General features: G+C 41.0%; 1 protein-coding gene across 1 annotated transcript in view; it reads right to left on the bottom strand.

The window, feature by feature from the left end:
• Nucleotides 1–17,145, bottom strand: part of LYSMD2 (LysM domain containing 2) — a 49,880-nt gene that overhangs the window by 13,658 nt on the left and 19,077 nt on the right. Inside the window, exon 2 of the mRNA XM_089666822.1 lies at nt 10,332–10,675. Coding sequence (XP_089522948.1) covers nt 10,332–10,675 — 344 coding nt within the window. The remainder of the gene's footprint in view (nt 1–10,331; nt 10,676–17,145) is intronic.

The following is a 17,145-nucleotide window of genomic DNA, read 5'->3' as shown; positions in this document are numbered from 1 at the left end:
AACCCGGGAGACAGATGTCGGCATCGGCCGGGGGACATTGCAGGGGACACTGCAGGAGGGACAAGGTAAGTGTAGAAGAGATCCCGGAGCAGCGCTGCAAGGTATTCCCGAGTGTAGCTCGGGGTTACTGCTTGTGGTGCTGAAACTTTACCCCGAGCTACACTCGGGAATACCTCCAGGGAGGTTAAGCAACCAGTACACAAGCAGTGCTCTTCCTAGATTAATTAAAGCATATATCGCTACCCCCCCCTGAGAAAAAAACAAAAAAAATACACAGCCAAGCTCGCAGACAAAATTGGCCTATATGAAAAAATATGGACACCACGGGCCTTAAGCTCATCCCTTCAGACTTCAATGAACACCTTTTATCACTTTGATCTTTTTCCATTATTCCCACATCAAACAGACATGGGACTGTTAATCCTCCTGTATTACCCTACCTTGTTTCCTCCATCCTTTTTTCTCTACTCCTTTATATTCTCCTGTAACTTTGACTACCACAGATGCCTTTTGCATGTCTCACCTAAAACTGGAGAGTGCAGAATCTGGTGTAGCTGTGCATGGCAGCCAATCAGCTTCTAACCTCAGCTTGATCAATTAAGTTTTGGTAACAAAACCAGGTAGTATTATTATTATACAGGATTTATATAGCGCCAACAGTTTGTGCAGTGCTGTACAATATAAGGGAGACAGAACAATTACAATACATTTCAGTACAGAAGGAATGTGAGGGCCCTGGTCGTGGAGCTTACAATCTAAAAGGTAGCTGATTGATTTCTATGCACAGCTGCACAAACATACAACCACCATCTCCTGAACTCAGGGGCTCCGATCAGAGGAAGATTATTACTGATAAAGTATGTTCGTCCAATACTGATCAAAGGTTGTGCGGCTCTATCACAAAGCTGGGGAAGCTTGATATAGACTTTTTTTTGTTCTTCACTACAGTCTATGCAGAGCTGCACCAGATTTTGCACTCTCCAGTTTTAGTAAATGAACCCCACAGAGTAATACACTGAGTAATGGATCTCTCATTTCTAAATACCAACATAATGCATCTCCTTATCCTCTACTTTGATTGTAACACTGTTGGTTCATCAAATGGTATTTCCTCTTCATTTTGTACAATGTATCCACTTTTATACCAAAATGAAAATTGATTGAATCAGAGAATGCTGCATGTAAGGAACAGTACTCACTGATCCTGCCAGAAACCCAGAGAGATCCTAACTCGGCCTTTCTAGCACTAAATCCCAAGAAGTGTTTCTCCAATCAACTACAGAACACCTCCCCTCCATGTTATGTGGAGACGGGGGGGTATGTATTCCATCAGGGAAAAACTCAGGGCAGGACTGCCAACATGGCATTTCAAGAAGTTAGGCATTCACTGGATTTCTGGCAGATCCAGGATTTGTTTTCTGTATATGCAGCATGTTTAAAGAGATATATGTATCTCTAATACATGTAGTGCAGAGATGTACTGCATATTTTATAAGATTTTCCCCAGACACACACTTTAAATGAAAAATAACAGATACTGCAATTATTTTAGCCAAAGTAAAATATATCTACAAAATAAAATGTATTTGCCTTATCCCTACAAGGCCTTTCTCCTATAGTTTTTCCTTTTTTTTGGACAAATTCAAATATACTTTGAAAACCTCCAATTTCAACAATGCACCAAACTGTTAAGAGAGGAGTAAAGTATGCAGAAAGGACAGGGTTAACTTCCAGGCAGCTGAATGGATGAAGCTTCTTTCCAGCACAAATAATCTGCATAGTTAACACATAGCTGTGAGCACCCGATTCACACTGGGGAAGCCGACAGACAAGATCATCTCAGCCTGACGGAGTGGAAAGAGAGCTCCGGGCAGTCAGCCAGAAGACAGCCAGCAAAAACAATATGGTATTATACAGGAAAAAAGAGCTGTGCTCTACAATCTCTATACCAGTCCACTCATCTGCCCAAAGCCGTCCATACACACATACTGCAGATTTATGTCTGTTCAGCTTGCAGCCTAAATTGAATAAAATCAAACCGATTCCTCCATTTACGTTATACAACACAGATGAACAAATCTCTCTCTGCAGCTACTGTATATTGACAGCTGGCAGGGCCCACTGTCAAACTACCAAAACAGTGGCAGCATCTGATTGGATGCAGCTACTGTTTGTCTGACAATTTTCCAATCACAGGGCCACCCACTGATCAAGTATCAGAATTCACAGTGCGTACAGCCAGCTTAAAAGGCTACCTCCAGCTTTTTCACAATGTTACAGATTACAGGTAATTAGGGGCAAATGCCCCCCTTCCCTCCTGTAAAAAAAAAGTGAAAAGGTGGACTAAATCAGGCCATACATGGGTCGAATTCTGAATGATTTTTCAATCGAAAACATTGTTCATTCTGTAATCCGATGCTGCCACCAATAATTTAGAAAATCAGTCCTTTTTCACAAATTTTCCAGCATGCCTGATAAACGAACGGGGGAGGAACCACAAAAATCGGCCAGTGCCATTGCCTCACTAACAGAGCAAAAATCAGCCGATTATTCTTCGGTCCGATTTTTGAACAAAAAATCATTCGAAAATCGACCCATGTATGGCCAGCCTAAGCCTTTAACTATACTTACACAGGTATACAGTATGCCTGATGCCATAATTTGTATACCCAGCTATTATACCACACTCTATACAGTAATTAAAACCACTATATTTCTATATACAGTAAAATTAATTTAGACCCTTCCATGATAACTATAAGTTCTTTTAGTTTACAATTCTTATTTTTGGATTTTAGAACATTAAGGTCTAGTTCACACCATGTGTTCCAGTGCATTTTGTCTGCATCCAAAACACATAACGAGTAGGCTCAGTTGTTTTCAATGGCATAGTTCACACCAGTGCTTGCAGTTCCAGTAAGTTCTGGTTCCAGAAAAAGTAATAAAATATGATGCATTTTTCTTGCACAGGACTGTACTGTAATACATTAAAACAAATCAAAAATGCATCTACACATCTCCTGCCAGAGAACACAGTGATTACTGCTAGCGGCTATAATAGTCCCTAAGAATGATCTCATGTAAAATCCAACAGGCTGGTTGAATGATCGATCAACTTGGGTACATTCAGCTGGACCACACATGGTTCGAATCTTGGCCGGTCCCTACTGCACCAGTTGAGACTTCAACTGTCTATGGCCGGCTTTAGGGCAGCTCATTCTTTTTAGTGAGAAAAAAAACCAAACATACAGTCAGGTCCATAAATATTGGGACATCGACACAATTCTAACATGTTTGGCTCTATACACCACCACAATGGATTTGAAATGAAACGAACAAGATGTGCTTTAACTGCAGACTGTCAGCTTTAATTTGAGGGTATTTACATCCAAATCAGGTGAACGGTGTAGGAATTACAACAGTTTGCATATGTGCCTCCCACTTGTTAAGGGACCAAAAGTAATGGGACAATTGGCTTCTCAGCTGTTCCATGGCCAGGTGTGTGTTATTCCCTCATTATCCCAATTACAATGAGCAGATAAAAGGTCCAGAGTTCATTTCAAGTGTGCTATTTGCATTTGGAATCTGTTGCTGTCAACTCTCAAGATGAGATCCGAAGAGCTGTCAATATCAGTGAAGCAAGCCATCATTAGGCTGAAAAAACAAAACAACAGATCAACTTGTACCAGAGTGATGGGAAGAGAAGAGTATGGAGAAGGAAAGGACCTGCTCATGATCCTAAGCATACCACCTCATCAGTGAAGCATGGTGGTGGTAGTGTCATGGCGTGGGCATGTATGGCTGCCAATGGAACTGGTTCTCTTGTATTTATTGATGATGTGACTGCTGACAAAAGCAGCAGGATGAATTCTGAAGTGTTTCGGGCAATATTATCTGCTCATATTCAGCCAAATGCTTCAGAACTCATTGGATGCCGCTTCACAGTGCAGATGGACAATGACCCAAAGCAGACTGCAAAAGCAACCAAAGCGTTTTTTTTAAGGGAAAGAAGTGGAATGTTATGCAATGGCCAAGTCATTCACCTGACCTGGATCCGATTGAGCATGCATTTCACTTGCTGAAGACAAAACTGAAGGGAAAATGCCCCAAGAACAAGCAGGAACTGAAGACAGTTGCAGTAGAGGCCTGGCAGAGCATCACCAGGGATGAAACCCAGCGTCTGGTGATGTCTATGCGTTCCAGACTTCAGGCTGTAATAGACTGCAAAGGATTTGCAACCAAGTATTAAAAAGTGAAAGTTTGATTTATGATTATTATTCTGTCCCATTACTTTTGGTCCTTTAACAAGTGGGAGGCGCATATGCAAACTGTTGTAATTCCTACACCGTTCACCTGATTTGGATGTAAATACCCTCAAATTAAAGCTGACAGTCTGCAGTTAAAGCACATCTTGTTCGTTTCATTTCAAATCCATTGTGGTGGAGTATAGAGCCAAAAATGTTAGAATTGTGTCGATGTCCCAATATTTATGGACCTGACTGTACAATCACACAAGTGCATAATCCTTTTTAAAATATGGCCCACATTAAAATGCAATGGTACTTTATTATCATGCATTTCGACCCGTGTGTCAGCATGGTGCATTAAGAATGAATGACACCACTGCACGCTTGTAAAAGCAAAACGTATTTTTCTGTATTACAGATATAAGCGCAATTTTACATTCATTCCCGCAACACACAAAGGGAACCTAGACCAATTTCTCTTTCAGAGAAAGAATCAGATACAGGAACTGACAGCACGCTATGGGCGTTGTTCAAACAATTGTTTTCAATAAAAAAAGAACATTCAGTTTTTATCACAAGTGCAATAAAATCAATCTTTCCTCATTTGGTAGGGTTGAATCTTTGAAAGGATCAAATCTTGGTTAAAGCTGAACTCTGAGCAGACACGACAGAAACAAATTAATGCAGCTCTATATTCATGAATACATTGATACATTTATTTATTTTATTGCAAGCAGTGTAATGGCCGGACTCTGACTTGGCATCAGCTTCTTAAAATCCCTGTACATCAGAGCTCAGGCTGGAAGAGGGCGTAGCAGCACAAAGGGCCAATCAGGTGTGCTGAAAGAAGAAGCATGCTGACAGGAGGAACGAGCAGAGTAACAGAGAGATATTCGGTTCCTGTGTGACTCACATGCAGTTCTGCGCAGTGCAATTTCAGCCCCATTTATGCATTTGTGACCTGCATTTGGGGTGTTAACTTTGCACTGACACCAGTTGTAGATCGCAAGGGCATTGCAATTAGAATGCCATGCAGGAAACCGCACAGGAACGCACGTTTTCCATACTTCGTTCTACATTAGTGTGAGTATATAAGTGTTGTTGAACTACAGCTGACAAAACTCAGGACTGTGCTATGGGGCAGAGCTGTAAACCTCACAAAAAAATACAAAACCTTTGGCTGGAAAAACAGCTGCCATACATGTATTTCATCTGTATATTTAGCCATTTGCCTGGAGTTCAGCTTGATCATTATGTGTATGGCCAGCATTCAACTAAATCCCCCCAGCCCCAGCTGTCTACCTTGTCATCTTCATATAATGAAGGTGATGGTTTATATCTATTAGGAGTTCTAATTGAATTCACGGATGTGCAAGTTTGCATGGCTTCTGACAGAATGCAAGGTGACATGCATGACTAGCAGTGACATATGTAAAGAGCAATCAACTCCTCATCTCCCCTACGTGATAAATGAATAAGACATTCATTTAGTTATCATTTTCCTTACCGCCATCTATTTCTGAAGACTGCTGATGGGCATTCAAACATCTGCAAGTATCAAAGTGACACTATATAAATACGGGACCACCAAACGGGTCTGCTTTCTGCCAAACAGTCATGTAGTTGTATTTATTTCTAACACAGACATTCAGGAGGATGCAAGGAACGGGCTAACAATTCTAGCAATCACCTTGTTCCATGCTGTCACATAAAGGATACACCATCTTCGTATCCCTATGTTTTTCTGAAGAGCAGACTTATATTGCAGAATCATTACTTCTTTGTGAAGTCATCAGCAAAACTGCATACTACTAGTAAAGCGTTCAGATTGCCAGATTTTCAGTCCATGTATTTTTATCGATATCCCGCAGTGTACTGGCATGCCTCCTGCTAATGGATGCCAATGTTTCCTCCGCAACTGCCTTTCTAATAGCAAAACGTATGCCAGGAATGTTAACAAATCTACTGAAATTCCTTTTCAGACAAACAATATCACTCCCTGCTCAAAGCTATGCCTCACATATGCTGGTCTAGCGTCCCCTACTGGTGAAAATAAGTATATTCCAGAATGCTTTGTGTTTGCTTCTATTGTATCCATAAGATGGTTCGAGATCATACATAGCTATACGTGGAGGTGGAAGCCACACAAATGTTAAATCACAAAGTCAAAATAAAATTGTGTCTGCTATCTTCCCAATGCAGTTTATTAGGGCTCATTCACACTTGACTTATTTCTAACTCTTGCCAAACGCCCCTATAGCATTTGACAGGCGTTAGGCGTTTTGCTCCCCAAATGCCCCATGCACAGTTTTGAGGCATTTGATAGGCGTTTGCCAAGCGTTAAAACCGCACCACAAACACCTATAATGAAGTTAAATGGTATTAACACTCCGCAACCGCACCGCAAACACCTGCCAGGCATTTCAGGAGTGGCACCAGAGACTTCAATGGGAGGCTTCAACTCCTCCTGACTCCACATGAGGTGCCAGTTTTGCCAAGACGCAACACTAACGCTTCGGTGTGAACAACACTGTGTGCTGCCATGAGCAGAATTTTCACAGGCATTTGAGAAGCATCAAAAACGCTTCCCAAACACCTGTCTGACGCCTGCTGACAAAGCTAGTATGAACGTAGCCTAAGAGGTAAAACAACAGCTTTTCCTCTGCAGAAGTGCTGTAAGTAAATTATACCAAAACATTTCTAAACGGTAAATAGCAGAGATGAGATTGTGGGTGGTGGACTTCCTGAACACATTACATTGCTGCATTTAGGTCTAGACGTTTTGTGGCTAAGCATGTGGAAGTGGGTTTAGCTTTGCTCAAAGATAGGCTTTAAAGTCCTACTAAATGTTAGTTTTCTTACCTTAAAAGTTACACTAAAGTTTTTTTTTTTTTAAAGCAGATTAACTTACATGTATTTGCTGTTTTTTTCCCCAATAAATTCCTTCTCTGTTTACTTTTGAAAGTGTTCCCCAGACACACTGACTCTATATGTTCCCCCGTGTCGCAGGGACCTATGGAGCCCCGTAGGAGTCCTCTTTACATGCACACTCCCGCTTTGTTCTGCAACTGTACTTGCATTGTCCCAGTCCCACACACACACAGGCAGTACATGAAGGACACAGAGCAAAAGCCATGCCTCTCCTCCTCAGCAGTGGTTGACCAGGGCTGTGTGTGCAGCACTCGGTGCATGTACATTTGTAGCAAAAACAAAAAAGAAGCGCACCAACCTTGCACATTACCTCGGTAAACCAAATTTTATTGAATACAAAAATATACTCACAAACAATGAAGTATTTCAAGCATGTAAGTTCTCAGAGCAACTTTGGAAAGGTAAAACCTGCGCGAGTCCCATCATAGGGGTGGACACTCAGGGAACAGCTGACGCATTTCGAAGGGCGTCCCTTCTTCATCAGAGCTCCTCTGAGAACTTACATGCTTGAAATACTTCATTGTTTGTGAGTATATTTTTGTATTCAATAAAATTTGGTTTACCAAGGTAATGCGCAAGGTTGGTGCGCTTCTTTTTTGTTTTTATTTCACAGTATTGGTCGGGCTTCCCCAGCCTTGTTTGAAGCTCCACAGCCCCATATACGCAGGTGGTCAAATTTTTTCAAGTTCTGGTTCCATCTTTCCACCTCCTTTGGGTCTCTGAGCGCAGGAGAGTTTGTGTCTATTTGGAATGTACATTTGTAGAACAGAGTGAGAGTGTGCCTATATGAAATATGAAATGTTGGGGTCACTTGAAGGCCCAATTCACGCTAGTGTGAGTTCACTTGTGTTTGTGCTGCAATGCACAACAATGGATATTACATTATTCCCCATGGCGCTCATTCACATTAATGTAACAGGGTGAATTGCAATTTTTGAAAAAGTACAGGTGCATTTTCTGGTGTGGAACATTGTGCTTTTTTTGGCCCCACAGACTTCAATTAGAACACATGAAAACATGTGTATAAACATTTTTGGTGTGTTTTAGGCAGGGTTTAGTGTTCAGACTCCAGTCTCCTATGCATGAAAATGCATCAAATATATGTGTAAAAACAAGAAAAGAAAACACACTGAAAAAGCATGATAATGCGGCAGCACTAGTGCAAACCTAGGCTGACACAGAAAAAAAACAATGGGATTGATTTTCTAAAACTGGAGAGTGCAAAATCTGGCGCAGCTCTGTATAGAAATCAGCTTTCAGGTTTTTTTTGTCAAAGTTTAAAGGAACAAGCTGATGTTAGAAGCTGATTAACATGCACAGCAGCACCAGATATAGCACTCTCCAGTTTTAGCAAATCAACCCCACTGCTTTTCAGAGGTTTGTTAAGAACCACTGCATGTGTGAACAAGGCCTAAAGGAGCTTTTGCAAACAAACCAGAACAAAATATTTGAACAATAAAATGGAAATTTTTTTGTTTAGTTTAAAACTTTTCTTCAAAACCTTACCTAGGAAAAATAAATGATACTTCTCAAGGCCTGGTTCACACCTATGTTTTTCTTTAGTGCTTTTTGCATTTCGCAGAAATGCACTACAGTCCATTTAACATGGTTTCCTATGGGACACATTTACATTTTTTTTGGTTTTTTTTTTCAGCTGAGGTGTTTTTGGAAAGGGTCAGGGACTTTTTCAAATGCAAAACGGATTGTTTTCGGTTCATCAGACTTCAATGGAGATGCTGCAGAAAAGCATGTAGGGCGTTTTTGACGTGTTTTTTAATCTGCAAATTGGGCAAAGAAAGCATAAAAAAGGCATCAAAAAACAGTGTGCAGCATGCGTGTGCAAAAATGCAAAACTGCAGAAATGGATCAAAAGCAAAAACTGTAGGTGTGAACCAAGCAGGTATCAGAATAACATAACACCTTCTCCCTCAATACAGTTCTGATCTTTCAATTTCTTCTCTGAAAGTCTATTTATACTTCTGATAAATTTAAAAAACTGAAAATATTTAAATTAATTTTACTTACAAGGGAGATCACAATTTGCCTACACCAAAGCAAGCATGTCATTGGCTGTTAGGAAGCCATCCAGGAGAAGCAGAGACCGTAGGAAGCCTCTGTTGATTTGAATTCTCAAACTTTGCACATTGAGGTTACATCAGATGTTGCAAAAAAAAAAAAAAATGTCCAGTTTTTTTTTTTGCAACTGAATATTGGTTCACTTATTTTGATCACTGTATGTTTTTTGCCACTATATTGTCTTATGTTTATATTTGTCACCTTTTTGCACTAGATATTCCCTATGAGGGATTACACGCATGACACTATTATATAATTATTGATGAGTTTGGATATATACTCCTAGGGGGTGTATATTGATTATATTTATTGAGTTTATTTATTGTATCACCTATTCACTGGATATTTATATACATTATTTATTAGCGCTGCACTGTTTATTTAATTGATCATTCACTTATTTTGGGTATAAGTTTAGTGTCAGCAGCTTTCTTTTAAGGTTAGGATTCCATATAAGCGCAGGAGGTCCTTTGTAATTATCAAATGTTGGCCAAATACAATCTTGTAGTGGGACCAGATGTGGCCCGAGGGCGATAAAATGGAAGCTCCTGCCCTATACAGATATACAGTACTCTATAAGCATCTTTATAAAATGGAGGCTCCTGACCTATACAGATATACAGTACTCCATAAGCATCTTTATAAAATGGAGGCTCCTGACCTATACAGATATACAGTACTCTATAAGCATCTTTATAAAATGGAGGCTCCTGCCCTATACAGATATACAGTACTCCATAAGAATCTTTATAAAATGGAGGCTCCTGCCCTATACAGATATACAGTACTCCATAAGCATCTTTATAAAATGGAGGCTCCTGCCCTATACAGATATACAGTACTCCATAAGAATCTTTATAAAATGGAGGCTCCTGACCTATACAGATATACAGTACTCCATAAGAATCTTTATAAAATGGAGGCTCCTGACCTATACAGATATACAGTACTCCATAAGAATCTTATCTTGTTTGTAAAAATCCAACCTTCAATACAGAAGGAGGCTTCTATTACCTTGGAGTGGAGAATATATTTTGTTAAATAGTGTATTAGGGCACTTCTGTTTGAACGGTTTACCTGAGGTATTCTTCTTCTTTTAGCCTTTTGGCTGCCTGTGTAGACCTCTTTATCTGCAAGTCCAGTCTATGAAGGAAGTCTTTGGCAGACAGCTCTTCATCCTGTGTAACTATGGGTCGGTTTGATTCTGGAGAGCTAGGTGGAGATGCATTCTTAGCTGGGGAAGAAACAATGTCTTCCCCTTGAATATTGCTATCTTCTTGAGAATCAGTCTCAGGTGAGTCCAATAAATTAAGTCCGTTAAATAGGGAGGTCTTCTCTGATATAACTGGAATGTTCAGTGACTTTCTCAGGAAAATACAATCTGTGGAAAACAGTTTGTTGGCCCTTTTAATCTGTTCCATCTGGAAAACAACAAAGGAGAAAACAGGATCATTATATGGCTATAAAATAGGACATGTATTTGGATAATCAATCATTATTCTAAAAGATAACATCCCTTAATTTTGCAAGAAGCTCCGGTCATTTTGCATGGCACCCCAGAACAATGCATCCACACTACAGGGCACCACAATATACTGACATATGTTATCTATGGCACAGCTCATGTTAAAATGCATTGGTTAGGGCATTGGAGCATCAACATGTGAATGGGCTCTTAGGAACTATTCATACCTATGCGTTGCATTAATGCACAGTAAAGCGCACGCTACCATAACATACATATCACAGTGCAGTACTGTACTTCATGCATTCTATGCCTGAAAGTAAAAAACCTTCTGTGTGCAGCAGTGCCCCCCCATCCCCCCGCAATACTTACCTGAGCCTCGCGATCCAGCGACGTGCACCACCGCCTTGGCTGTTCCAGGTCTCTGCCTCCTCAATGGCTGAGACAGCAAGCGGAAGCCATTGGCTCCCGCTGCTGTCAATCACAACCAGTAAGCCAATGAGGAGAGGGGGGTGGGGCCAAGCCACAGCTCCGTGTGTGAATGGACACACAGAGCAGGGGCTTGAGAACACACCTGCTCGGGTGCCCCCATAACAAGCTGCTTGCTATGGGGGCACCCGACAGAAAGGAGGAGCCAGGAGCGCTGGCAGGGGACCTGAGAAGAGGAAGATCCAGGCTGCTCTGTGCAAAACCATTGCACACAGTAGGTAAGTACAGACACGTTTGTTATTTAAAAAAGAAAAAAATTAACCTTTAGTATCGCTTTAATGTATTGACCAGCTGCACTTCCTAGGTTTTCAAGATTTACTTTGAAGCTGATAACTAAGCAGACGTAAACATGAATATTTAATACAGATATTGTTTCTTCTCTAAACCTGGGCACACACTCGCAGATAAGGGGTGAAAGAAACCTAGAAGATTCCTAAATCCACTCTAAACAGTGTTAATAGAAGTATCCTCCCTTCTGGTTATTGTATTCTGACAACTGCAACTTTTGCTGTCAGAATACCCAAGCAGTACTGCATCTGATTATATGTAGGCACTGTTCAGCCGACAATTTTCTGCCTGGTGCCTCTGACAAAAATCAACTGAACAATCGACTCTTTTTGATCCAGGTGGTGCAAACAGGGGCACCAATGGCTCAAAGTTCAATGGATTCAGCTGAATCAAACAACATTCGAGCCGTGTATGGCAGCTTTTCATCACCCTCGTATTGTATTGTATTGTTACTGTCTTGTCTCATGTTCTGTCCCCCTTGCTACTGTACAGCGCTGAGCATACCCTTTGGCGCTATATAAATACTGTATAATAATAATAATCAAAATCTGCCATAGTACATTATCTGATCAATGTACTGATGCTCCTCCATTCACAGGCTGGGATGGGTCTTAGACAAGGTTGTGTTTCTGACTCATGGAGCTTAGAGCTTCGCTGTGCTGTCCAGGAGTGCCTGGATCGCAAGACTAGCTGGATAAAAAGTACAAACCCTCCCCGGCCCCGTGGTGCCACCTCACCCACCGACGCCACATGCGGGTGGGCAGCGCGCCGCACATATGCGTGACGTCATCGTGCTCATGCGTGGCTTCAGTGCGTGGGTGGGTGGGGCGGCACTGAGCACTCGCGGGGCTGGTGGACCGCTATTTGAGGCCATGGGGCTGCCTTTGTGCAGCAACACAGAGAGAGAATTCAATGATAAATTATATTTGGCACCAAATATAGGCAATCAGCCACTGGCCTACCAGTATCAGCTTACCACTATTTACACTAGCCGTTTTCCCATTATTATCTCCCTTGGATCATCATGAGGTGGCTCCACGTGATAGCACAGCAATACCATTGGTGAGCACTCTATAATATCCTTTTACGCTCTCTTTCTAGTGGGGGGTGGGTCTGTTTAGAGATAGGCTCACAAATGTGTTCTTTGCTATCTTTACCTAGGTCGGACTTACTAGGCTATTGATTACTATATTATATATTTGAATTGAGCCCCTACATTAATAATTCATGCGTCTGAGCTATATAGTAGATTACCCCTTTGTGATAAATAACAAATAGCAGATCTCTTTTACTATTTATGGCCTCTATTATACTTTACAGATCCACTCATTGGCTGTTATAACGTGGTCCTTGCCTGCCCTCTTCCTGACGTGTCATTCGGAGAGCATCCTCATTCAATTTTATACAAATATTTGTCATTCATTATTCGATATGGTGCAATTTGTAAGTGTTTGAGTAATCAGCTTTGTTTCACATATTTTTAAAGTAATACTATGTATTATGTTGTTCACATCTATCGAATACTTTATGTTTTAGACCTGACATACTTGTTCCTTGAAGAAGGAAACACGAGTTCCAAAACAAGTTGGATTTGTCTGGACAACATTACTGTACAGGCACTTTTGGGTTGTTAGCCCATTTGTCAGTTGATGTATTACAGTCTGTTGTCAGGTCTTATGCACACTGTGTATGTTTTTGTATGTGAACTATGAACTATTGTTTTGAATTGCAATTATTGTATTGCAACCTACTTTATAGAATCTTCTGATTCATTTTATAGAAACTATTTTATTGTAATAAACATTTACGGTTTTATACCTTTTGTATACTCACTGTGCTCTTTGCCATACAAAGCCCCAGGGGGATATCTTTACATTTTTTCTTGGACTTTTCCGAAGACAGTATAGCATTGGAAACCCTGCTGCCTCCTAAACATCTTTTTTTTTTTTTCCTTTTTTTTTTTACCCAGGGGGATTCTGTATTAAAATATCATACAGTAACCGCATGCCAATTGCTTGGCTCACAGTTTTGGTGCGTGCCAAGTCACCTCAATTGGCAAGTTGATGGGCAGTGCTGACTGTCAAACTCTGCACGCCAAGTTAAAATTGCATGTGTACAACCCTGACCAGCTGTAATGCTAGAATTTAGGTGAGATTCCAGGTGGTAGAAAAACTGGGGCCTAACCACCTGTTTTTACTTCACCCCAGCCTCCCGTGTGAAGGAGCCCCAAGAGTGAGCAAAGGAAAATGGTCAGCAGGTATAAGACTCCATGTACACGAGCCTACCCTGACCGTCGGTCACGGGAAAGTGCAAAACGCGGCAAAAGCGGTACAGCGATTTTGCATTTTCCTGCGGCCGGCGGTAAAAACGTTCCTATCCTGAACGCGATCCTTCTTCATTCAGGAGAGGTAGGTTTAACCTCACCTAAACGCAGCAACTCCTAAACTCTGCTAAAAGCCTATGTGTACATGGACACATAGACTTTTATGGAGTTGAGTTTAGGAGCTTTGGCAAAAAAAATGCTAAAAGCTCCTAAACTCGAGTTTAGCAGCTGCTTGTGTACACGACCCCTTGGTGTTCCACCATGCTCAAAATTTACAATATAAAAAGCAGTGGGAGAAACATAAATGGAAATGCATTCAGCATACAATATGAGCATATAATAGGCTATGTATAACAACAGATTTGTTTACAGTAAGCAAGCCAGCAAATTCTAAATTCCAAGTTAGATTCCAGAATGCTTAGTGGATAAGAAACAGAAAACACAATTACAAGACTATAAATTAAACAATTTCCTGGGTCTGTACTACAGGAAATCTTCTCATAGCCGGTTTATGACTTGTGGAAATATCTACATGCTGCAGATATTTCCTTGTGTAAATTCAATTATTGTCATTTATACAGATCGCTGTTAATGACTTACTACAGCAAGATTTCAATGGAAATACAAAAAGGTTCCAGAGCTAGATGAATCCCTATTGCCAGTGAATTGATACGTAAAGTTTACTAGTTTATTGTGTGTAATATACATTTCCTGCAGAATATAAACGAAGGGTCCATGTACACGGTACCAATATAATCTACTACTAAAGAAGGAGATGTGCTTTATGTGCCTACGCAAGTAAAATATTGACCAGTAATGCAGATTATTTTTTTTACTGATCTAAACATGGCACTAGTTTACTAATATTTACATGCCTCTGTGTACAGGTCCAGTGAAAGCAATGGGCTGCATTCAGATCAGTAAAAAAAAAAAAAAAAGGCCTGAACACCTAATAATGTGGCATATTTGGCATTTTTTACAGAAGCCCTAAAAGTTATATATTTTCACATTTGTGATGGATGGGTGATGGGTGATGGATGGGTTTTCAGTGACTAAGACTATCTGACAGTTACAGTTTTTTTATTTCTCATTCTTTTTGGACCTCTCTAAGGCTACATGTACACTGGAACTGCCGTTGACATTAACACTACTGGCAGCAGAAAAGCGCTAAACGTGTTACCACTTTTGGGCGTAAATTAATTTCATTGGCCAGAGTACTTGCGATGGAAAAGAATTTAAGCCCAAGCACTGAATGCGTCTACTGCTTAGGCACGTTTACACCCGTTTTTGCCCCATTTGGCAGTCTTTTGGCCAAAACGTTCCTCTCCTGAACATGATTCTTCTGCGTTCAGGAGAGGGACGTTTATCTGCCCTTAAACTCTGCTGCTGCTAAACTCTGATAAAAGCGTATCTGTACATGGACACATTGGCTTTTATTGAGTTCAGGGGCCTTGGCAAAAAAAACACCAAAAGCTCCTAAACTCAAATTTAATAACAGCAGTGTGCATGAGGCCCAAGATTTTTACTGTGCCCACCAGTTTTTTCCTGTAGTCTATGAACCATTGGACCACATTTACCATCCTCCTCTTTCCATTCTCTGACATAGATAAATCCACACCATCACGCAGCCATAAATAATGAGTATATTACCCCATCAAAAGCCAATAGAACATCATTAAACAAAAAAGTACCATAAAGGTTTCAAAACTAAAATCCTAAAAGAGCACCTAAATGCAAACACCTTTACACATGGATTGAGGAAATCTAAACATGTTGGGGATGATTCAAAAAGGAATCTGCAACATTTCCAAAGGTGTGGATGTAGTCGGAAGCCTTGGGCAAACATCATGAAGGCTGTGCAACATTTTCATTGTCAAGCTGGCCATACACCGAGCGGGGACCACACGAAGCACCCCTACTCAACAGAACATGATCTGACTTTTGTCAAAGCAGGAGGATTGCTCTATCCACTTCATTATGTGGATGGAAGAACCTGATTCCCTCCCCCCCCCGTTCAGCCTATTGGGTGAAAGGACAAAAAAAAAAAAAAAGGAGTATGGACACAGCTTTAGTAGCAATATGTGCAAAAACTTCATGTAGTCCTTATTTGTAACACTTTTACTGCCTGTCGCCATTGCTGCAACAAATTTGGAAATAAATACCAAGATATTGGTGATGAGGAAGGTGCGGATAAATCAGACCTCTTGCATGTTGGAGTAAATTGTATCACACATATTAACTATGGTTCTACATCTATGAGACAATTCTGCAACAAAATTCTTCTGAGACAACAGATTCATACAGTATGTAACTTACCGGTACACACATGACTCTAACGCAAGTTGTGCCATTTGCCGCACTACCATGACACAGATGGTTTGGATCTTTGCTTTATTGCATGAATTGACTTTTCAACTACAGGAAGGCAAGTCATAATTAATAGAATTTCTTTCCTTCCAACAGGGATAGAAGCAGTGATGTTCGATTCCTATCGCCCGAGACATGTAATTTGGGTAGGAAGTTTTCTCTACCTTTAGCCCTGCTGCGGGCAAGCAGCGGGCTCACCTCTCAGGTGGAAACATTTGGCGGCAGCACTGCCACCCGACTGCTTCCACACAGTGCCAGCCTCTCCCCCCTGTGAGGTCTCCTGGGCTCCGCTTGCCCATCTGCGGGCCCAGGACCAGCTCACCGCCATCGGCTAGAGGGGAGGGAGGAGAGCAGACACGTCCGCTCCACTCCCCTTCTTGTCCTGACCCGGAAGCATCGTTATGATGTCACTTCCAGGTCTCCATTGAGAGATTCCCAGCCATGGAAGCCAGGTAAGAATGTAATGCATTACATTCCGTGTAGCACAGGGGAGACATGCAGGGTCTTTTAGACCCTGGATGCCTCAATAAAGAGAACCTGTCACCAAAAAAATTAACACAAAGGGACTTTGTCCCCTAAGTTATTGAACAAAAAAGTAAAGAAAAAAAAACAAAGTTTTTTTTCTAATTGTAAAAACTGAAAGTTACACCCAAACACATACCACCCCCCCAAAAAAAAATTGAGGCCCCCCTACCCCCACATATACGCACGTACAAACATAAAAGCACACGCTGCAGTGCCTATGCACTGAGATACACAAGTCACATATAAACACGCATGCCAGACTGAGAGCCATAATTCTAGCACCAGACCTCCTCCATAACACTAAACTGGTGACCTATAAGGAGCTTTAAAAATGTCACCTATAGAAAATACAGGGTACTGAAGTTTGTCAGCATTTCACGGGCGCGCACAAATTTAAGGTTTGACAATTTGAATATCTATTTACTCAGTGCAAC

Source organism: Staurois parvus, unplaced genomic scaffold, assembly GCF_062004578.1.
Source record: "Staurois parvus isolate SC_StPar_1 unplaced genomic scaffold, SC_StPar_1.0 ptg002864l, whole genome shotgun sequence".
Taxonomy (NCBI): domain Eukaryota; kingdom Metazoa; phylum Chordata; class Amphibia; order Anura; family Ranidae; genus Staurois; species Staurois parvus.
This window is presented reverse-complemented; position numbering and strand designations above follow the sequence as displayed.